Source organism: Coprinopsis cinerea (genome assembly GCF_000182895.1).
Source record: "Coprinopsis cinerea okayama7#130 chromosome 3 map unlocalized cont3.3, whole genome shotgun sequence".
Classification (NCBI taxonomy): domain Eukaryota; kingdom Fungi; phylum Basidiomycota; class Agaricomycetes; order Agaricales; family Psathyrellaceae; genus Coprinopsis; species Coprinopsis cinerea.
In genome coordinates, this window is record NW_003307542.1 from 3,602,407 (window position 1) to 3,623,902 (window position 21,496).

At 51.9% G+C, this 21,496-nt stretch overlaps 6 protein-coding genes across 6 annotated transcripts; 4 read left to right on the forward strand and 2 right to left on the reverse strand.

The window, feature by feature from the left end:
• Positions 1–58: 58 nt before the first annotated feature.
• CC1G_09297 (hypothetical protein) lies at positions 59–2,698 on the reverse strand (the record flags this gene model as incomplete). The annotated part of the gene is made up of 4 exons (XM_001830980.2): positions 59–303; positions 848–894; positions 952–1,400; positions 1,661–2,698. The coding sequence occupies 4 exons, from the start codon at positions 2,696–2,698 to the stop codon at positions 59–61; spliced, it is 1,779 nt and encodes a 592-aa protein (XP_001831032.2).
• An 810-nt stretch (positions 2,699–3,508) lies between these two features.
• On the forward strand, positions 3,509–5,720 carry CC1G_09298 (hypothetical protein; the record flags this gene model as incomplete). Its single annotated transcript, XM_001830981.1, has 5 exons — positions 3,509–3,601; positions 3,659–4,873; positions 4,925–5,084; positions 5,147–5,600; positions 5,657–5,720. 5 exons carry the CDS (start codon positions 3,509–3,511, stop codon positions 5,718–5,720), a joined length of 1,986 nt encoding a protein of 661 aa, XP_001831033.1.
• A 683-nt stretch (positions 5,721–6,403) lies between these two features.
• CC1G_09299 (hypothetical protein) lies at positions 6,404–10,609 on the forward strand (the record flags this gene model as incomplete). The annotated part of the gene is made up of 12 exons (XM_001830982.2): positions 6,404–6,611; positions 6,663–6,777; positions 6,838–6,889; positions 6,948–7,030; positions 7,104–7,202; positions 7,289–7,392; positions 7,459–7,583; positions 8,371–8,478; positions 8,530–9,771; positions 9,830–9,971; positions 10,035–10,491; positions 10,552–10,609. 12 exons carry the CDS (start codon positions 6,404–6,406, stop codon positions 10,607–10,609), a joined length of 2,793 nt encoding a protein of 930 aa, XP_001831034.2.
• Positions 10,610–11,243: 634 nt separating this feature from the next.
• On the forward strand, positions 11,244–13,209 carry CC1G_09300 (hypothetical protein; the record flags this gene model as incomplete). Its single annotated transcript, XM_001830983.2, has 5 exons — positions 11,244–11,264; positions 11,324–11,624; positions 11,693–12,507; positions 12,568–12,724; positions 12,782–13,209. 5 exons carry the CDS (start codon positions 11,244–11,246, stop codon positions 13,207–13,209), a joined length of 1,722 nt encoding a protein of 573 aa, XP_001831035.2.
• Positions 13,210–14,172: 963 nt separating this feature from the next.
• On the reverse strand, positions 14,173–16,850 carry CC1G_09301 (hypothetical protein; the record flags this gene model as incomplete). The annotated part of the gene is made up of 7 exons (XM_001830984.2): positions 14,173–14,351; positions 14,823–15,240; positions 15,640–15,711; positions 15,761–15,852; positions 15,978–16,489; positions 16,549–16,649; positions 16,743–16,850. The coding sequence occupies 7 exons, from the start codon at positions 16,848–16,850 to the stop codon at positions 14,251–14,253; spliced, it is 1,404 nt and encodes a 467-aa protein (XP_001831036.1). The 3' UTR covers positions 14,173–14,250.
• A 2,975-nt stretch (positions 16,851–19,825) lies between these two features.
• Positions 19,826–20,620, forward strand: CC1G_09302 (hypothetical protein; the record flags this gene model as incomplete). Its single annotated transcript, XM_001830985.2, has 4 exons — positions 19,826–20,133; positions 20,196–20,277; positions 20,340–20,463; positions 20,568–20,620. 4 exons carry the CDS (start codon positions 19,826–19,828, stop codon positions 20,618–20,620), a joined length of 567 nt encoding a protein of 188 aa, XP_001831037.2.
• Positions 20,621–21,496: the final 876 nt, after the last annotated feature.

The following is a 21,496-nucleotide window of genomic DNA, read 5'->3' on the forward strand; positions in this document are numbered from 1 at the left end:
CGACGGGGGTGGTGTGGAAGTGGTTTCGAGTGTTTTTATGCAACGGGAGGGCCGACGGTTACCGACGTTTTGCCGTGTTGCTCTCAGGATCCGTCATATGGGTCTTCGAGGCGCTCCGTTCTTCATCCATATCCCACGAAAGCGAGAGCGCTAAGCGTTTGGCGACGGTCGATGAAGCTGGGGTCGAGTCGGGAACGGAGGCGTCTCGAGTCCGTGGTTCGATGGCTCCAAGCAGGGTACAGTCGTTCGGAGTTGTCGAATTTGAGACTCCATGTGGAGGAGCGGGAGCGAAGGTCTTCACGTCTGCAAATCCGGGGAAGTCAACATCAGTACAAGAAGCCTGAAGATCAGGAGAAACGCCCCGCAAATCCGGGACTCGTGGGCGACAATCGTAATCATCCAGGTGGGCGTTTAGTCAATAGAGCGGGATAATGACGACGTACCTTGAACTCATTTTCGCCGTTTCCCTTGTCATTATGCGACCCTTTCTTCGCCACACTAGCCACGCCCCGCGGTTGCGCCATGGATGGGAACAAGTCGAATGCGACCGGAGCTGCCTGGACCTGATCATGCCATTTGTTTGTTTTGGAGGGCGACGACATTCACCTCCCACTGGATCAACTTGTGGCTGTGCCCATGTGGAACACCTGCAAGCGCTCGACGAGATGAAGTCCAATCGACATATTGTGGCTGACTGACGGCTGCCGTTAAGGCACATATCACAAGAGAAAATAGACTTCGGAATACCGAGGGAGAAGGGACATAAGGCTACTGTGTCACGCCATGGGAGAGTATTTTGTTTATCTATGGCATCACTGAATTCCCAGCATCGCTCGCGCTAAATCACGATCCATCTTCCTGGCGTCCTCCTGTGCATTCTGTAAGGGAAGCCTTCTGCGTTGTACCCGTCAGAGAAAGGGCGACGGTCTCATCGAATATAAAGGCACTTACTCTCTACAGGTAACATGTCGCCTCAAAACCCACTCTTCCCTATCCCCGACCCCAACGAGCTGGAACTCGGTAAGAAAGGAGATTTGGTACTCCATGTTCCAAGCAACAATCCAATCAACCAGCCTCCTCTTGGTATCGTTTGAGCGTCGATAATTGGAAAATATCTCCTGTCTCCTCGCCTCCCATGCCGGGCAAGTGGCCTGCGACTGCAATTTCAGGCGTTGATCATCAATGCGATAGAAAACATTGGGATTATGAAGGCCAAACAAAATTCGGGCAAAGAGCTCGCTGTGTGGCACTCCCGGATGCTCCTGCGCTTGTCGATCCTCCCACTCCGGGAGGCTTTTGAAGAAGGAATTGGCTAGATAGATTTGGAATGCGCGCGTTCGGTGGGAGAAGTGAGTATTCTCATCCTTCGACGCTATGAGTTGGTTTTGGCATTTAGACTCCTGTGGTAACGTAGAGGAATATGATCTGGTCACCTTGATAGCTTCGAAGCATCACGTGACATTCCCTCCTATGCCTTTGGTCCCAATCTTTCTTCTGACACTCTCGACTGCAGTAGACCACCGAATGACAATGCGAGCATCGCGCTACCATTGGGGTCCTACTGGCGTACGGATAGTGCTGGCCAGACGAAGTGAGAACTTAGAAGAGCCTGGATTGGGGCACCACTGGGATGGCGCTCGCGAGCTGAACGTTAACTCACCGAATCGTTATCACATATCCTGAACTCTGCCGGGGTACCTCGGCTCAGAAGTTCACCTTGGTCCTTCAGGACCGAGAGTAGTCCTTTCCAAGCATCCGATTTCAATTTGTTCATCTTGACTCCTGAAGGATCGAAACTGTCGATTGCAGACTGAAATGCCTCGATTCCACGAGGGAAGAGGAGGCGATTCTCGATTGCCGTTCGGAGAGACACAGTGAGCAGGAGTTCGAGATCGGAATCGATCTTGATTTTTGGAAGATTTCCAGCGAGGATCGGTATTATTACTGGTGCGAGGAGGGTCGCAGAACGAAGTGGATGTTCAATGGCTGTAGTGGATAGGATGAGAAGACGACAGGCCAGCAGAACACTTTCGCGGGCTCGGAGACTCTGCTGGAGATCAAGAACAGTTTGCGTCCATCCAACGAGAAACCTAGTCGCGCGAAGACGCTGTGCGATGGCTGGGCTTGCCCTGGCCAGCCCGGTAGTGAGCTTGGCAACAACATCAACGTGCTCATCCACCTGGGACTGTGTTGCTTTTCTCTGTTTAAGCTTTGGGAGCAAGTTCGCTCGAGCCGATAGTCCTTCGCAAAGTCCATTGAGGCGTGCAGGGTCCGAGAGCAAGCAACCGACCAGGCTGTCAACACCCAAAGGATGGTTCACCCATCGGGTTATGACGAGGAGTATGGTACAGTAGCGTGGGTTGAAGTACTCCATGAACGGTTCTCCTTTCGAGTCGCGAGCGGTCCAAATCGTCTCGAATATCTGGAACGTCTTCGGTGAGTCGAAGATAAGCCCTTCCACTCGTTCATCCAATAAGAGGAGCTGGGCCAAAGTACCGGAGGTCATGAAACAGCTGGCTTGCATGACTCGGTCGCGACTGATGGATAGGCCGTCCACCAGAGAGACGTGAATCCATGCCAGAATGCCATCGAGCTGCTCGAGAATGGCAACGATGGTTTGTGGTTTCAAAGGGGAGTTCTGGCAAGCGTTGAGGATCGCCGCCAAGCAGCCCAGGGCAGCTGTCGCTCGTGGGGCCATATTCACAATTTCGGACCTGTTTCTCGGTACTAGGTCTACCTGGAAGTGCGTCAACACGGCGTCGAGGACCTCTGCGTGCAATTCCTTCCATCGATTTCACGCGATAAGGTGCGTAAGGCATCGGCGTTCCCTGCCTTGGCGTCCCGCAGCAGCTATTGGCGCGCATAAGGCTATTGATTCGCTTAGGGAACGTGTGGCTGACCTTCGATGATATCTTCGCCATTGAGGACGGTTGGACCTGTGGTAATCCAAAGGGCGCGCCAGGTAACATGAGCAATCGTGTAAGTAGACTCCCCGTTTTGTTCACAGGGCAATGCCAAACAATGACGAGCGCTTAATTTCCAATAAACTCCGAGTCGCGCGTGCCCCATTTGCAGATGTTTGAATCAGGCGCCAACGCCATGTTTTTCCTCCGCTTCCCATCGAGGTCACACGCAAGCCCTTTCACTTGCACGGTGACGACGAGCTTTTGTGGATTGCGCCGAAGAACATCATAAACGCCCACGAGCAGTTAAAATTGACCCCACGAGTGTTTTCTTCGTCTTCATCAATTCGAGTCTCCTGTTCCCCAGACAACTCACAAACTATGGTTGGGCGGGTACTTACGCTAGGCTGCGCAGAGAACAGGGCAGAGCTCAGCTCTCGCCAGTGGCCACTGTGGAAATAGGTGGAAATAGTCATCTCCACGTGATACGGACGGTGTTGTGATTCGTATAAGTTACTTTGAACTCGACATGATCTGCCTTTCAATCGACAGTCAATCGCCACCCATCTTCCACACACCAGGCGAGATCAGCGAAACCTGCAGCAATGAGACGCCGGTTAACCTCTGGTTCGACATGGCAGCCTTACATGCCCGCACCTCCAGACCCCGTCGGTATCATGAGGTCGACGATAAACCGTGTAAGTGGCGACTCTCTATGACCTTTTATTTCCATTCGCCTAACGCATGAGTCTTAGATGGTGCGCGATAACCTCGCTCTCGAGAACCCTCTCCTCCCTTATTTCCCCAAAACCGAACGCCAATCGATCGAGAAGTTTCGAAGACTGATATCAAGCCTGGATCCAGTCATCAGTCCACCAAATGCCACTGATACCAGAGCCGACCATGTTCGATGGGAGACGAAGACCCAGAAGGCATATCACGCTCTCCACGGCCTGTGCTTGATCCTCATGTCTGCCACTAGCATCCATGGCAGCCAATCCGATTTGAAACGGGTTCTCTCTGGTATCATGTTGGAAAACCTCGAAGTGGCTCTAGCGTGGATCGCGTATATCCTTCGCACGGACAAGGCGGCTTGGGCGACCATGTTCTCGTCATTCAGCATAATGATCATCGAGGAAGGCGAACTTCGCGCCGCGTTGATTAACTCTCCATGCGCCATAGACTGCGCTGTCGAGATCTATGTCTCCGCTACTGACTTGCTGGCATATGGGTTCAAGGAAGTCTGGCCTGTCTTGGGGATCATATACGAGCATCGGTCGTCTCGAAAAATGTTCTTCGACAACTTACTTTCTCGACCCAAGTCCACCGTCAGGACGTTCGTTGGGAACATCGTCACTATCATGGAGTATGTTCAATCTACACTCGACAAAACCCTAGAGGAAGGCGGCGATCTCTTCAGATGCTACGAAAACGTCAAACGTACCCACAGCTTCATTGAATACCTCTCCTCCGAAGTCCGGCTCTCCTCCTACCTCCTTGAACGACGCTACCACACACGGTTCGCCAAAATCACCATGTACACGCGGAAATTCATGACCGACCCCGTTCACCAACTCGTTCTGGCTGACTATCTCGGACACATCTACGAAATGTCGAGCTACCACCCCGAGCACAGCGTCCAAATCATCCTCGACCTCTTGGAGATGGACACTCTCCCAGTCATCGCCGACGGTCTGATTAAATGCCAATCGACCGCTGACGCTCACATCTTGACCAAATCCCTGCTTCATATCGCTTCGAGGATGACGTCTCGTCGTGTCTTCACGGCAGTCGAAGCTGCTCTCGGTAGAATTCCGGAACCCGTCCTTCGCAGGTTGGCGGGGACACGCGCGTATTCGTCGACCCCCGCTTCCGATGCTTGGATGTTATTCCAGGTGGTTTACAACCATAGGAAGGCTGCTCTCTACCAGGCGCATGCGGGTGATCCTATTCAATGTCAAAATACGAGAGTAAGTGGCCACCGCGTTACTAATGGTTTCGATGCTAACGTGCGTGTATAGCATCAGGAGCTATTTTCCTTTGTAGGTCGCCGAGGGAGCAACAAGCTATATGTTTGTAGCAGCTGCCTTTCGGTTACCTACTGCGGCCAGCCTTGTCAATCCGACGACTGGGACCGCGTCCACAGATACGAGTGTCACATACTCGCTTCAGACCATCGTGGTAAGCTCTTTCTCTCACGTAAAGCTACTAGCCTGGCCAACGACGTTAATTAACGTTTGTAGCGCTCACAAAACTGGGTATCGCCCTCCCACCGCGTCTCAAACACCTCCACCTGGTGATCATCCAACGCCAAATGGACGACATGGGCGACGCCTACCTCATCAACTCCACCCAGCGGACTCTCGTACACGCTCTAGGACCTACAGCCCTCCACTCCAAATCCGCCATCCACGTTTCTCTACGCTCGCAGATAGGCGCTACGCGTCCCGAGGAAGTGCTCACCATCGAGGAATACAGACGCGAAGCCCAGAAATGGTATTTATGGTCGGGAGTCAGGTTCGATAGCCTCGTGGAGCAGGCCAAGGCGAACGAACACCATCTCGTGGGGTACCGCTTCGCGTCTGGGGATATCGGGCCTATATACCATTTCCTATTGTTGATGGACTTTTCTAATCCCGAGCTCGAGTCGCGCCAGTCCAACTTTTCGAGGATCCGGAGCGGGATGGTTCAAATCCAGTATGTGAGATTGTTTTTCTGGCTACGGACGAAGAGGGCTGACTGACTCATTCCAGGTATCGATCGCATGAACCTGAATGGCAGCTGAACAAGGAGTGCAAAGAACCCTGCTGCATGTGAATGATGTTGCTTGACATATTCTGTAAAGTGGACATGCATTGTAACTACATGATGGCTTCCCTTGAATTTGTTGTACGACGAACTAGCCCTCCGAATTTGCCACTGGCAATGTCACACTTTTCGTCGAAGTCGTTTCCCTCGCTCTGAGGGTGAGATTTTGAGGTTATTGTCGTCGGCTTCCCGTCGAAGTAGTTGCAGTTGTTGATGAGAAGAGTTGAAAACGATAAACACATTGACCAAAGGTCAAAGTCACTGTCAGGTCAACTCCCCCGCGTACGGATTGAAACTCTGAGCAAGGTGCTCAGATGGAGGCGTGTAACACGACCATTTAGCTCACCCCAGGGACAATCGCATCGTTTAGGGCAGGCTAACCTCCGCGCGCGGAGGGACTCTTCTCTGCGCATGACGTAGGTCGGTGCCCCTGTCTCACCTCTCGTCATCTTCGAATTAGGGTTAGACATGGTTGGGCATTCCCAGCAGCAACGCGCGCTAGGCTTTAGCCTATTCCAATGGCCAGGGCTTGGTAGAATGTCCGCCCAACTGAACTTGTCGTGAGTTATTTTCTTATCTTCCTCCAGCTCTCTGTGTCGTTGTGTGTATCGACTAACGCGACATGTCCGTCCGCTAGGTTTATCTTGATAGGGTCTTATATCAACGTCGGCATATTCGGACTCGAAACCACCATGTTCACGAATTACCTTCGCAGCGAGAGAGCAGCCAAAGATCCGAAGCATATCAGACTTCCTGTTCTCTTCGTTTATGCTGTGGACGTAATTGGAGTGTTTGGAGGATGTGCGTTGGTGTATGTGGTGCGTCGCTACTTCTTTCTCTGTATTCGCGCGATCCAACGAAGGAGGTTGACGAATACGAAGTACATGTTCAACAATTGGAGTACGCATGTCCGTTGGTTGACTTTGATGGGCTGAGACGAGATCATTTCAGACGATGCGTCAAGTACGAGCGGTATCCTCGAATGGCCCTTCCATATCATCGTTATCACCTCGGTCCTGAGTTCGATAGCAGTGCAGTGCTTCATGGTACGGCGATACTGGCTCTTGTACGTCTCAGCCTTCGACTCTCAATCTTACACAACCTCTAACAAACTGCACTCTCGTAGCTCCCGCATTAAACCGATCACCGCCATTCTTTTGGGGTTATCCTTCGCGTCGGTGGGCTCGCCGCTCGTTTGTGATCCATAGACGTGTGACAGCCAACGTTCTGGACTAGTTCTTCGCTGCAATAAGTGCCATAGTCCTCTTTTTCGTCTTCAATCGACTAGATGAGAGGAGGAACCACATCGCCGCTGTTCTGTGCGCACTCGACTCCCTTTTCTATTTGGCTGCTTATTCAAATGCTGACCGCATTTCTATCGATTATTTTCAGCGTGACGATGGCGCTGGCGGTCGCAGCTGACGTCGCCATCTCTGGATGTCTCATCTACAAACTATGGCATTCTCAAATCCACTCGCGCGAAACTCGGAGGTGCGTCTTCCTCTCACCCCTCTTCTCTTCTCGGTTCCGTCCCCGACAGGCGTTTACACGATTCTAATTGAAAATTATGGCGCTAGCTTGGTGAAACAGGTGACCCGGCTCTCGATAATGGCGGGCTGCGCCCCAGCGTTGAACTCGATCGCCATTCTCATCCCCATCGCTATTGCACCCACCACCCTTGGTACGTTACCCTCGTGTCAATCTCGGCGAGGGATATTGTGATATACTTACTATTTCTTTATGATAGTTCCAACAGGCTTAGGATTACCTTTGGGAAGCGTCTACTCCTGCACGATGCTCTACACGCTGAATCGTCGAGAGTCGATGCGAGCAAGTAAACAATCTTGGATTCACTCCGGCGTGGTTGGACCAGTCGGTATGTCTAGATCTGGTTTATTCCCACGTCTATCTGTCTACCTTGCCATTTGGGCTAATGAATTGTATTCCATCTGCACTACGTAGGCGATCCACAACGTTCGAGAGTATAACACTGGATGATCCAACTTCACCAGATCGTCCAGATGAAGAGAATGGTTTAGGGCTGGACGATGTTCTGGATAGGTCTCATCACCGGCGCAGTGGGCCATCCTCCTCCTCTCCTGTCTCTTTTGTTAAGCCCGATGACTACAAATACGCTGAGAAGCCGCATGCTACTTTCTTTCCAAAGTCATGACCGTGTCGAAGAATGCAGCCTACCATCGCCCAAGAATGTCTTCCAATTCGAGTATTCCTGTGCCTCCATTGTCGTATTCCGATTTCATGCTAGCCAACTGGCAACGCCTTTCGTTCAAAATCTTTCATTATTTGTCGTTTCAGCTCGATCCAAGTGTTGTGTACCGAATACCAATGCCAGAACGATCCGGTCACCAAATTTGAACATATACATGGCACGTGTGGAAGCCAGCCTAGCTCGAGGGGACAGAATAGTATCTTTCCTCCTGGTGGCCCAATAGAGCTGAAGCTCGGCCCAGTAGTAGAGAGGGACACTAGATCATATCCCCAGATGAAGTCTCAGTCGTGAACGTTTTCTCCTTCAGGCTTCGGTTGCCTTGGGCGCTTATTCAGAAGATCACGTGAACAGTCGGAAATGCGGCGGAGATAACTTCAAGTGATAACAACCTTCAACAGTGACACGACTCACAACCTTTCTTTTTTACAGGTCATACTCGAATACGCCACGGCAACCATGCCTCCTCCTGCTCTACGGAACACCTCCAACTCGTCTCGACGCTTTTCGTTGCTCGAGTTCCCGGACATGTTCGCCCATGTAGGTCATCGATTCATCTTTTGACGAAAATATCCATCAACGCGACGGCAGATGCTCAAGCGTAGACCATACATAGACAACCCCTTGATGCTTCATTTTCCAAGGACCGAAGATGCAGCTGTGAAGAAGTTCGCGTTCCTCGTCAATCAACTTGATCCAGAACTGCGGAAACCGGGCCTCAATGACCCACCAGATGCTCACCGACGCTGGGACGTCAAGATCCAAAACGCTTATTGGGCTATCATAGGCATCTCGCTCATCATGATGTGGGCTTCGAGCCCCGAGATATCATCCGAGGACGCTATCCCTGTGGTCAAGCACCGTATTTCGTTGATTCTTATCGACAATCTGGAGCTTGTCCTCGCCTGGGTTCGTCAACTTCTCCGCGAAAAGAGAGTAGACCTGCCCACGATAATCTCATTCTTGGCGATAGTCATGGTTAGCAAAGGAGATCTCGTTGTTGCAGTTCTCAACTCCCCATGTGCAGTCGAGTGTGCCATCCTGTTGTTGACTTCCGAAGGACCTCAGTCAGGCTTGTTCACCCCCGAGACGTGGTGGTCGATCGCGGGCACGGTCCTCACTCATCAAGCGGCACGTCGAAATCTCTTCGAACAGCTGAAAAAACTACCAACGTCGGTCGTCAAAACGTACATAGGCAACACCCTTTCAGCACTGGATGGTATCCAAACCAATATCGACAACGCACGCGCCGGGTACGCCGCCCGAAAAAGCATCTGTGACGGTATCGCCCGAATGGGGGCAGCGCTTGAATTCCTCCTCTGTGACCCAGACCTCGCACGCCATCTCCTCTCCCAGGATTACCACCGACGCTTCGTGAAGGTTGCCACCAACGCCCACAGAATCGTCACCGATCCCTTTCATCGACGTCTCCTCGCTGACTCCATTGCCCTTACCTTCCTGCTGTCAGGCTACCACCCTCGTCACACTCCCAAGATTGTAGTCGATCTCCTTCAGATGGATACACTCCCTGTTCTCTTGGACGGCCTTCAAATATCGTCAACCGCGCAGGAAGCTCAAAATATCAAGAATTCGCTCATGCATATCACCTACCACATGAACTATCGCCGTGTCTACGTAGCTGTGAACGAAGCATGGAACGCGATTCCAGATTCGGCGATGGCGTGGGTGCAGGAGAAGTTCAGAGGCAACCCTTTGGATCTCACCCCAGGAGCCCACGCGTGGTTTGTCTTCTTCCTGTTTGGACCCCAGCTGCGCCAGGAAGTGTTGTTGAAATCTTGCGTTGGAGATCCATCGCCATGCCAAAATCTGCACGTGCGTACTAACCGTCCGAAGGGATTATACCAGCGCCTAGGAGCTGATGTCGTTTTAGCATCTTGCCATTGGAGAATCGGGTCAATTCAAGGTCTGTAGTCGGTGTCGTTCGGTTACCTACTGCGACGCGAAATGTCAATCCGACGACTGGGAGCGTGTCCACAAGTACGAATGCAGGAATCTGCGCTATGATCACGATCGTAAGTTTCGGAGAACCCAGCGTGTCGTTCGCGATGGTGTTGTGAAACTGAATGACTTTGTAGAACTCGTTGGCCAGAACCGCTGGGTATCCCACCATATGCGACGGGTTCTTCTGCTCTGCATGCAACGTCATCTCGACTCTGTCGGAGACTCCGAGTTCGTCAGAGAAGCGATGGATACGCTCGTGGCCATATATGGAACAGACGCACTCAAAACCAAGCCCGGTATTTTTGCATCCACTCGATTTGACGGTAGTAACCAAAATCCAGAAAAATGGGTAGCGATTGAGAGGTATCGACGCCGTGCAGAGACGTGGTCGTCTTGGTCTCCTGTACGGTTCGAGAGTCTTGTAGCGGAGACTAGGGCGAACGACGATCTCTTCTTGTTCGTGTACACGTTTTCGTCTGGGATTGTCGGTCCCAAGTATCATTTTTTGGTGTTGGTTGATACGTCGAACCCTACTCGAGTTTCGCAGGCATCGTACCCCTCGCGTTTTCGGTATGGGATGTTGCAGATGGAGTAAGTCTGGCCGTTCTCGCTTGTTCTCGTGTTTATTGACGCTACTTTCCTTCTCTTAAGGCATCGACCTCGCCAGTTGATCTGGTCGGAAGAGTGTGAGGAAGAGTGTTGTAGGTGATCGTTTGAGTCTTGTCAATCTTATGCGAGCGTCTGCGTTCCACGCCCAAGGAATTAACGCGTCATAAATGTACACATCTGTAGCTGTGCATACTTATCCTTCCAACCAATATGGCCTTGATGCGAGCACTCCCAATAACCTCGCGCTACCTTGGTGTTCCGGGAGGGGGTCATTGAGTTTGAAGTCGATATTGTGATCTTTTTGCTGCCTGAATGGGTACGTCCCATCCCGTAGAGCTTGTCGTTAGTGGGTAACATCGATATCAAAACTCTGTGGCGCTTGAGAGTAGATACTCGAGCTGCAAACAATACAGTCAAAACTCGAGCATCGAAGGGTGAGCATCGAACATTGACGATGGACGGGTTTTGGATACTGGGACCCTGGCGTTGAGGTAGGACCTTGATAAGGCCTTGAATCTCTAACCGAAAGCCTGGCAAACAATCTCAGTAAGCGTTTGTATAGTTGGGGCATTGATAGTCAAGGTCAACACTCTTGCTTTCTGGTGGTGACCGCCACCATTGCGTTTAAGTGCCCGTCGATTGTTTGGCAATACCCTCGGGACACAACGGGCGATCGCCGATGTACCTCGCTTCCAGAAACCCCATATGCCCACACAACTTAGCAGGACGTCGCAATGGCAAAGATATCACCCAAGGTAGGTCATACTTTGCACAAATCCAGTGTCTATGCCAGATCGTTCTTATACACCAATAGCTGCTGCGGGAAGCTAAGGCAGGGCACGCGCCAGCCTTGTACACTTTATCGCGCACAATCGATGAAACGAATTACACGGAGGAGATCCTCGACATCGCATTGATGCACTTGGAGCCGGACCTGGTACCACGAGAGAAGTCCACGATCGTGAAGATGGCCCCCCTAGCGACAGCCGCCCTGGGCTGCTTGGTATCAATCCCCAACGCTTGTAAAAACACTCCGTTCAGACAGAGAACGATCGACATCATCCTAGAGAAGCTGGATGGTATCCTGGCCTGGGTTTATGTCTGCCTGGAGGACAGTACGACTTTCAATCAGAATCTCGCCGTACAAGCCGGCTGCTTCATGACTTCCAGTACTTTGACGCAGTTCATCTTACTGGACGATCGAGTGGAAATGGCGGTTTTCGATTCACGTTCCAGATCCTTAAACGACTTTGGACCACTCGCGACTCGAAAGGAGAACCGCTCATGGAGCATTTCAGCCCACGCCACTGTACGATTCTACTCGTTATGTCCCGCTGGGTTGATCATCCGCTGAGCGCTGAAACCCTCGTCATTCGGTTGCTCTCCGACCCGTCAAGCATCAAGAGCTTCACTGACGGATTGATAGATCGAGGAAAGCTTCTCCCTAAGCTTAAACAGAAAGGAGTAGCGCAGTCCAGCGTGAACGAACACGTCAACGTTGTCGCTGTGATCGTCAATTCCTTTGTCAAGTTGAGCCCCGCCGTCACACAGCATCTTCGCACATCGAGGTTTTTGGATGAATGGACGCGCATTGTACTTGATCTCGAGCAGAGTCTTCGGGCTTACGAGATTGTGCTCTTGTGCTGTCGTCTTTTAATCCTAACCACCACCCCCATCGAACACCCTCTTCGTTCGGTCGCCCTCCTTGCGCCAGTCGTAATGCCGATCTTTGCTCGTAACCTTCCGAACGCGAAGATAGACGGCAACCTGGAACTTATGGTCACTGCGTCTCTCAAAACGGCGCTCGAGAGCCGCCTCTTGTTCCCTCGCGGAATACGGGCGTTGCGGTCGGCAATGGACGATTTCGATCCTTCAGGGACCAAGATGGGTCGGTCAAAACTTCCTTCTTGGACGGCGTTTATCCGCGGGGTCAAGGAACAGGGAGATTTCCTGAGCAACAGTTCGTTAGAAGAGCTCGGAATATGCGATAGTATCGCGGTGAGTCGCCCATTGAGCACTAGGATCACAGCGCAAAGCGTTGTGTTCTTTCACTTACAGCCGTCTCTCCAGCATGACGTGTACGACACTGAGATCACAATGGGCGCTCAATGTTCGGGTTGCCATTCAGTCGTCTATTGCAGTCTCCAGTGTCAGAGGGAAGATTGGAACGAGAGACACAGGACGGAATGCCTCGCGATGCTTCGAAGTTACGAAGGTGAGCAGGTCGCCTACTAGTCCACCCACGGTTTCAAAACTGAAAAACACTACGCAGCGTCGAAACGTGACAACACCCACATCTCACACCAGACGCGTGCATTCCATATTTACATCGCCAAAGCTTCGCACTCGGGCTTCAACCTGTGGGAGGCTCGACGAGAGCAAGAACATCCGGGAGTACCGCATAATGAACTGGTTGCCCGAATGAACTTTGGGCTTCCCAACCCTCACCTTTTCCACCGCATCGACGACATACGGCCGGGATCTCAGGCGCGCCCCATTTGCCCAGCGTGGAACGCGAGGAGGGAGGGGATGGTTTCTGACTTTCGGCGCTCAAACGATACTCAGAGGAGGCTGATCGATTGGAACTTTTCTTGGAATGTGGAGTACCAAATCTCACTCCTGACGGAGTTTCAGCTCCTCGAATTCGAGGATGGGCCAGCGGAGTGGGTTCTGGCGAGACATGCTAGCACTGGAGAGTAAGTATTTACATTTTACACTATTGAGATTGCGTACCTACCTGACGGATATGATGTAGACGGTTTTCTTTGAAAGATGCACAGGCGGACGCAGCAAAGATGGATCATAATGTTGCGCGAGCATTGCTAGGGATATCCCGATAACGTAGGTGAATAGTTTTACAGTCCAAAGCTGTAGTCTCGTACCGATCGAAATGATTGATTGGCGCTGGAGAGGGGATGACGACCGAGGGCAAGAATCGAATGCTCAATGGAGGCATCAGTCCCCCAACTGTCAGTGACAACAGAGCCGACCATATGCGATGGGAGATGAGACGAAGACCCAGAAAGCATACCACTGCACTTGATCTCCAGGTGTCACCGTATCAAGTTAGAAAGCCACGAAGTGGCTCTCGTGTGGACGTATATCGTTCGCACGGACAATACGTTCATTTACGACTATCACAAGTGCCCCGAGACACTGTCTGCCCGCTACCTTCAATGTCCAAAGTCAGTCCCTGCGCAACGGACACATAGGTACACAGGTGCACATGCAACTCCCCAAAAAATCGCACAAAAACCATTGGACGATCAGTACCATATAAAAAAGAAAAAGTAAAAACAGAACAGGAAAATACGCAACAAACTACTAGAACAGGCAACAAAACGATTAAGTATATACACCAACAGACTACGAAACGTAAAAAAAGAAAACGCACAGGAAGACGAGAGGAGCACACACACAAAGAGATAGGTGATATCGAGGAGGATATACGTATGTACCGCATCCATTCAACAAAAGAGAGGATAAAAAAAAAAACGAGATTAAGCGATGAATACAGAACTCCTCGACCCGTGAATACGCCAGCCTGACTCGAGTAAAGGTATTACGAGGATGGGGACGAGGATGGGGACGAAAGCGGCGAAGAGGGGAAGCCCAAAGCCGAAGACTACAACCAAACGGTTTAACCCGTAAATGCCATCTCCCTCCCTCAACGACCATTTACCACTATCCACTTAATCCCCTCAACGGCCCCTTCGTCGTAGCTTCAGTAATTTCTCATGCTCATGCCTCCCCCATCGTCACATCCTCAGCCGTAGGCTCCCCAGGCGCATCCGCCTCTCCATCGGCGACGATAGCAGCATTCGGGTCTACATCGGCGGGTGCTGGAACGTCGAACGCCGCGAGTTAAGAAAATTTGAACGCGAATTTATCAAAGGGTCGAACGCGAACCGTTGAAACGTCGAAAACGATTGCCGAACGTCGAAAGCGAATCATCGATACGTCGAAGGCGATTTTTCGAAAGGTCGGGCGGGAAGTATCGAACCATCGAACGCGACCCACAGCGACAACGTGTCGATCGAAATCAACAACCGGTGCGGGAAAGAAGGGGGCGAGATCCAGGGCGAAACCGACGAATTCCGCCACGACAACGACAGCGTCGCACAGACCCACACGACGAACGATGGCAAACCACCCCCCACGCCGTCGACCGAGGACCGCCACGCGGATGAACGACCCAACGCAACACACAGAATGTCAATCGACGGAGACATGCCACATCGTCCAAGCAAAAACGAGAAATAACACCCATCGTCAGTTCCAACCCAATCAACCCAGAAAAATCAACTACGCACCAGTCTTATCACCACCATTCAAATCAAGCGCAGCCGTACCCTCCGTAACAGCCCGCGCCTCCTCCTTCTCCTTCTCTTTCTCCTCGCCCTCCTTCACCTCCTCACTCTTCTTGCTCACCGGAGCCTCCGTCTTCTCCCCTCCGACACCCGCACCCGCCGTGCTCGCACTCTGCCCTGCCCCAGCACCGCCGGCGACAGACGCAGAACCACCAGCCCCGCTCGCGCTCGCACCGTTAGGGGCGGCACTCACAACCGCCGACGCAGACCCTTCCCCATTCGCCTTGTTCACATTCAAAATCTGGTGCCACTTTTGCACCAACGCGCTCGACCGCTCGCGGAACTTGTACGTATCGTTGCCGGGTATTTTGTGGTCGGGTAGAGCGGTAATGTGGCGCATAACTTTGCCGATTTTCGAGAACTGAAAAAGGTGGGTTAGTGAACGATCGCGGGAAGGAGGAGATAGGGGGTTGTAGGTAAAGCCACGTCATCCGTGGTTGAACGCGCGGAAAGAATTGAAAAGTGGAACGAAACGAAGGAGGGCGGCGGAAAGAGACCAAGAGCGATGTGGATGGTGAGCGACAATGGATGCTGCTGTAGAGGAGCGCATCGCCAACGCTCGAGCAGGTGACTGAGGTAGGGTGCATGGGCCGCGGGCGCGGGTGATGGGGGCGGGCCACGCCGAAAAGGCGTGCTCATCGACGAGCTCTCCGCAGATCGACGAAACAAATACATGGAAGGACTCGCAGGGAGCTTGCCCAACATACGAACGCCCAAAGAACACTATCAAAGCGCAAAAAGACTAGAAAAAACGACTTACTTGGAGGTGCTCGATCGTAATTCCGTCGAAATTTTCCACCGTCTTGAAGAGCTCGTCGAGAACGGGCATATCCTGAAAGAAGATGTGAGCGCGAATCAGGAACAGTGAACGAGAGAGTTACTTCTTCCTTGGGAGTCGTCTTGCCGAGGAAACTCTTCTGGAGCTTGTGTCGCCAATCTCGGACCTTGAGCGCTTCAGGATCCTCGCCTTTGGCTGAAAATTGAGATCATGAATGTTAGCATCGTGACAAGTTGAAAGCAATAAAATAGAACGTTATATCGAGAGGATGAAAAAAGGGCTCCGAAGGGCGTAAAATCGTAAAATCAACGATGACTCACATTCTTCTTGATCCTCCTCGCCCTTCTCCCTTCGTTGCTTCTTCGCAGGCGGCGGTGAAGCGTTTTTGCTAGGTCCAGCATCCTCATCCTCGCCCTCAGCGTCCCCGCCCTCGTCCTCCGATTCCACCATCGCCTTTGACTTGGCGCCATTCTTCCTCCTCCCACTGGCCGTGGACGACGACCTCTTCTTCGCCGACGCACTCTCGTCCTTCTTCCCCTTGGCCGTCTTCTTCACCTTGGCTGATGCAGACTCGGATTCGCGCTTGCGCTTGCGGGATTTCGTCGTTGACGCCGTCGCCTCGCCGTCGCTGTTGAGCTGGTCGACCTCGGCGTTTTCTTCAGCCTCTGCAGCCTCCGAAGCGAGTGCGTCCCGCTCCTCGAGCCACTTGGCCGGGTCGAGGGCGATACGGTAGCCCTCCAACAAGTCTGCCGACTTTTTGTGCGGCTCGCTGATGTAGGATTCGATCTCGTGCGGTTGGAGCTTGGAGATATCCTTCTCCACCAGCCAGGCACTACATCCATGCCAGTCAGAAAGACTTGATAAACAAAGAAAAAAGTAAAGAACACGTACTAGTCTCCAGCTGGGAAGAACCGAACGCAGTAAAAGGTGGCTTTCTTATTGGTGGGTCTGTCCTCGGACACCGCAGCCGGCACCGTCTCTGGATCTACAACCTAAATCCTTCAATCAGCCAATGTTCTACCGCCCGCGACGCGCTCCAAGCCCTCTCCAAACGCGACGCCGAACTAAAAACAAAACGAACGTACCATCCCAGGCCAAGGCGCATACCCGCGTACTTTTCCAAGCACAATATCGCGCACCTCATAGCTCCTCGGTTCGCGCTGCGGCTTACTGCCTCCTTTTTTGGTGCTCATTATAATATCAAACGATTGCTTTGAGGAGGAGTGAATGGAGAGAGGTACGCGGAGGAGAGGAGGAGACTCGACTGATTGGTTGAAAGCACGAAAGAGCGTCCGGCTAACCCCACCCAGCCCCTTCCACAGGTCACGCCCGCGTTTTCCACGAGGGTCTGTGCTTTTCCAGGCACGTGAGCTGCGCCGCGGTCCGTCATCACCCGTCGGGCGCTTAAACTCTTGATAGGGGCGGAACGCTGGAGAAGCTCGACGTCGACCAACCATATTCTTGAAGGCTTCTCTACAGCGTGAGGCCAAAAAGTGGCGACAGTTGCCTAGATCCAAAACGCATTTTGACGATGGGAGTTCTGTCATTGATAGCAGTCCGAGTCTTGACTTTCGACGGGGGACTGAAAGTCCAGGAGGGCATGATCTTGGTTGGTGTGCACTTTTTCGACAGTCATCGCGGCTACCTCAGCTAATTGTGGAGCTCTACATAAAGAGTAACTTTCATACCCAAGAAGACTCGATTGCAGCCTCCCAACGCCAGGCCACCGATGCACGCATGGCTCTTTTCAAATTGACCTGTCTTCGTCCCTCTCTCAGTTCATCCCTGTCGCGTATTTAGATTCTTCGTCCATATGGCTCTTGAATGACTATATATATGGATATAGATATATATATCCTTCCGATGGTAGGACTTGGCCACCACGTCCGCGCAGTTCGCCCAACACCTGGTCACACAAGAAGATTAATCAGAGAGAGATATGAAAATGGAGATGAAAACGAGGAAGAGGGACAATTTTACGCTGTATTAACAAAGGACCAAAGGTAGTAGCTGGTATGTTATGTCATGCACACACGGAACATGGAACATATGTAACGCTTGAGAGACGTTGGATAGGGGCCTCGACCATTAGAGGCAAGGCCCCCTAACCGTATGTGTACGAGTATTGACTATCACCTTAAATGTAGATTTTTCTCTCTCAATTTTCGTCTCGACACTCTTCAGATGGTGTGTTTCCACAATCTGAAGAGTGAGTTGTATCATTCTTATTCTACTATAATAGCTTATAAGTCCCAGATACATTCATATCATCTGCGCTTTATAAGTAATAATAAATCCCCTCGCGGGCTGTCGAAGGGCTTTGAGAGACCGAGTGACGTCGGGATATCACAGAGCCTCAATTCATAGAAAGCGCCCAGTCAGGGCTTTCTAGTCAAGACCGACATTTCACGTGGGCGAGAAACCACGAGTTCGTTGTTGGACAGGGTTCAACCCCTGCCTAAGTATGGTCCTCCAATATCAGATAACTCGTCATCCCCATAGGCTCCTACACTCGTTCCTGTCGATGTGATACCGAACACGAGGGCTTTGTAAGGCTCAATGATCTCTTCCGAGCCCGAACGGACCAACCCACCCACCACAATGCTCTAAAGTTCCTCAGACGTTGGAAAACATCGCACACGACCATCCTCCCTTTCCCAGTTCCGTAACTATACTGCGAGGAATAGGTCACATTATCTCCCCCGATAAAAGGTCTAGATAACGCTAAGCGCTAGAAGCGAAAGCAGAACGACACAGCACTGCTCATGTGGATCGACACCTCCTTCTCTCCTTACACGCGTTCTGTCGGACTCTGAGCTTGTATGACGCCATTACCACAAACCCAAACCCCAACCGGCGATCGCTCTCTAAAGATACAAGTTCCGGTCGGAGGAAACACGCCCCTGGTCTTAATTCACCGTATACAGCATCCTCAAGGTAGATAATCTACCATCCACGGGCCCATAATACCCATATCCCATACCACCGCGACAGCCTCCGACCACGTCGCAAATGACATTCCCTAAAAGAATCGCCCACACAACCCATTTCGCGGAACCGCGCTAAACCACTCTCGAGAGTCGATACAATGTGACACTCCAGAGATACGGCAACACCACCATTTTTGCCCAAATCCCAAACGATCTACACGCGCCCGTGGCCCAGAATGACGTGAACGATCCCTTCCCTCCGGTTACTTTTGTCCAAATCCAGGTGCCCAGAAACCTTCAAACAACACGCCGGACGCGCACGTCCAGCCCTATCTCTCACCATCACCATCTCCCTACCCAGCCACTCCCTGTAATTCACCTGACACCGGCCTCTAAAACTGATAAACGCCTGCCCAGAGCGGGAGTTGCCTTTGATAATGCATCACCTCGAGTCCAATCCGATAGAGAGCCCAATGCCCATCTTTATCCAAGAAAGTCTCCGGGGTGTAACGTGTCCGGCATGCTCCTACAACAATAGCAGGGTAGGGGCGACAGCTCATATCCGCCAAGGAAGGAGCTCTAGCCCTTTCCGGGCAAACGCTACTGTCGAATTGGGTGGAAAGCACCGGCGGCCTCTAAGATCTCAGCCCTCGAGGCTTGGGTGTATCACGATCAGCCACGTACGTACCACCCGCACACCCCATCTTCCATCCACCCCGTCATCTCACACCTCTAAAAGACCGAAATGAGGCCTGCAGTCCTGCTTTCTAATCCAATCTCAGGCATATCTCCCAACTTAAGCCACCCGCACATACCAAAACCTCGCACGAGCACATCACGCCCCCTCGGATTCCGGGAACACATGGTCGAAAACCCCTATCGCCCATCTATCCAGGCCGTCCTTTTTCGACATTTCGAGAAGACGACGACAGGGAATCGACGATATGAAAACGAAAATAGGTTTCTGACTCTTCGTCATGAAAGCGGTCGAAATTGGATGTCCGACGTAGCCGTTCTCGGTGGGGTCACCCGCGTTCCCTTACTCTGGGCTTGCTTGTCGTTGGTATAAAGACCTCACGGCGTTTTATCGATGATGGAAACAAGGTCTCGCAGTTCTCTGTTCCCCTCCCACCCCTCATCCATACGCTGGCTCTCCATACTCTATATATCGCCGACGACTTCCCTTCCCCTCACCCTCCTCACCCTCTCCTCCAATTCCGACTCCAACGTCCTCTCGCATGCCAATGGTACTCCAACAAACGCGCTACTACCAGCCCTACTTCCTCGAAGACCGCTCCGGGCGCCTCTCCGGCTCCGAATTCAACGACATCCACGAACGCCTCAAGTTCTCCTACCGCTGCTCTCGGCGTTCCTCCACCCTTTGTCAGTACACGATCTTCGAAACGACGAGCCCCCGAGAAGACGCGTGCACGACCCCGGTTTCGGTTCTCGAGTATGGTCCTAATAATACGCTTGGACTCGTGTATTATGGGATGAAACCGCAGAGCATGGCGCGGTATTTGGTCAAGGTGGACCCGGAGGGGAGGTACGTCGCTTCGTTCGCCGATTAGATTGACTGAGAGCTGTTATTGATGATTTCTCTCGTAGCTCGAGACACCGCAAGTTCGTCGCTCAAGACGGACGAACGTACATTTGGTCCTACCGAACACACGAAGACCACGAATGGACTGTACGTCGTCTTACGTTTCCTTCCTCTTCATTCCCCCAATCTCATGTTCTGAAAACTCCTAGTGCGTCGACTCCTCAGGCTCTGTCGTCGCCTTCTACCACCTCAAACTCGCCGGCGAACCAAGCTATCCCAACTCTTCAGGGTGCATGCTAACCGTCGAGGAAGCCTACGGGGATTACGCCTACGGTACGTGTCTCTTCTTCCCTGTTGGGATATCTTCTTCCGTTCTACAGCTGCCCTCTCTGCGTCTTCTCCTCACAGTCGAGATACTAACCCCTCCCATCTCCCAGAATTCCTCACGTCTTGTCTCATCATGCGACACATCGCCGAGCACAATCTGTAATACAGTGCCTCTGCCTCACAAGTCTCATGTCCCACCACCGATATTCCATCTCCCATCTCCAATTATACCACTCCCACATCGCTCCTCAGACTCCTCGCCGAAATTTCATCTCGCTCCACATACTATCACATCCTCACCCTTCGACCAGCGCCCGGCGCACCTTGGGGCGACGAACGCGAACGCTTCCACGACTTCATTTGTACTATCACTTACTATCATTTCCTCTCCTCCTATCCTTCCGTTACGATGATACGATCGACTAATACAACTCTTCCTTCAATTTGTATTTTACTTGTACGAGTACCTACTTCCGACATCATGAGCCTTTAGTACAGTAACCAAGGTTTTGAGATGAGAGAAACGAACTAGAACGGTGAGATATAACTGTGCTCATTCCGAGGCCTTCTTGCGCTGGACGTAATCGTTCGTGCATTTAGACGTCAGCTGCAGTTTAACGGTCGAATAATGTCTCTTGTAGGTTCGTACTTGCGAAATATTGTAAGAATACTTTCTTTTACCCCCCGTTGACTCGTAACTGACTGGGTTCGGCGCGAGTCTGCAGCTGTTCTGTAGGGTCGCACACAGAAGCTGTAGACCAACAACGCCAAACAATACCGCTCCTCTGCTCGATTTCGTTTCCTGTCACGTCGCGTTCGACCTGACCACGATGATGGCGCTTGGAGGATCGTCGAGTTTATGATCAGCGCTCGTTTATTGTTAGATAGGTGAGTGCGTCGCCCGCTTTCTTTCGCTCTCTCGCTGACCTCTGAAGACCCATGTGACATATATACATTTAAATCGAAGACTCTTTTGGATTTCAATGTATCCCCTTGCGCGCGCCAAATCCTGCGTCCCAGGCCACTTTCTGCGTCTATT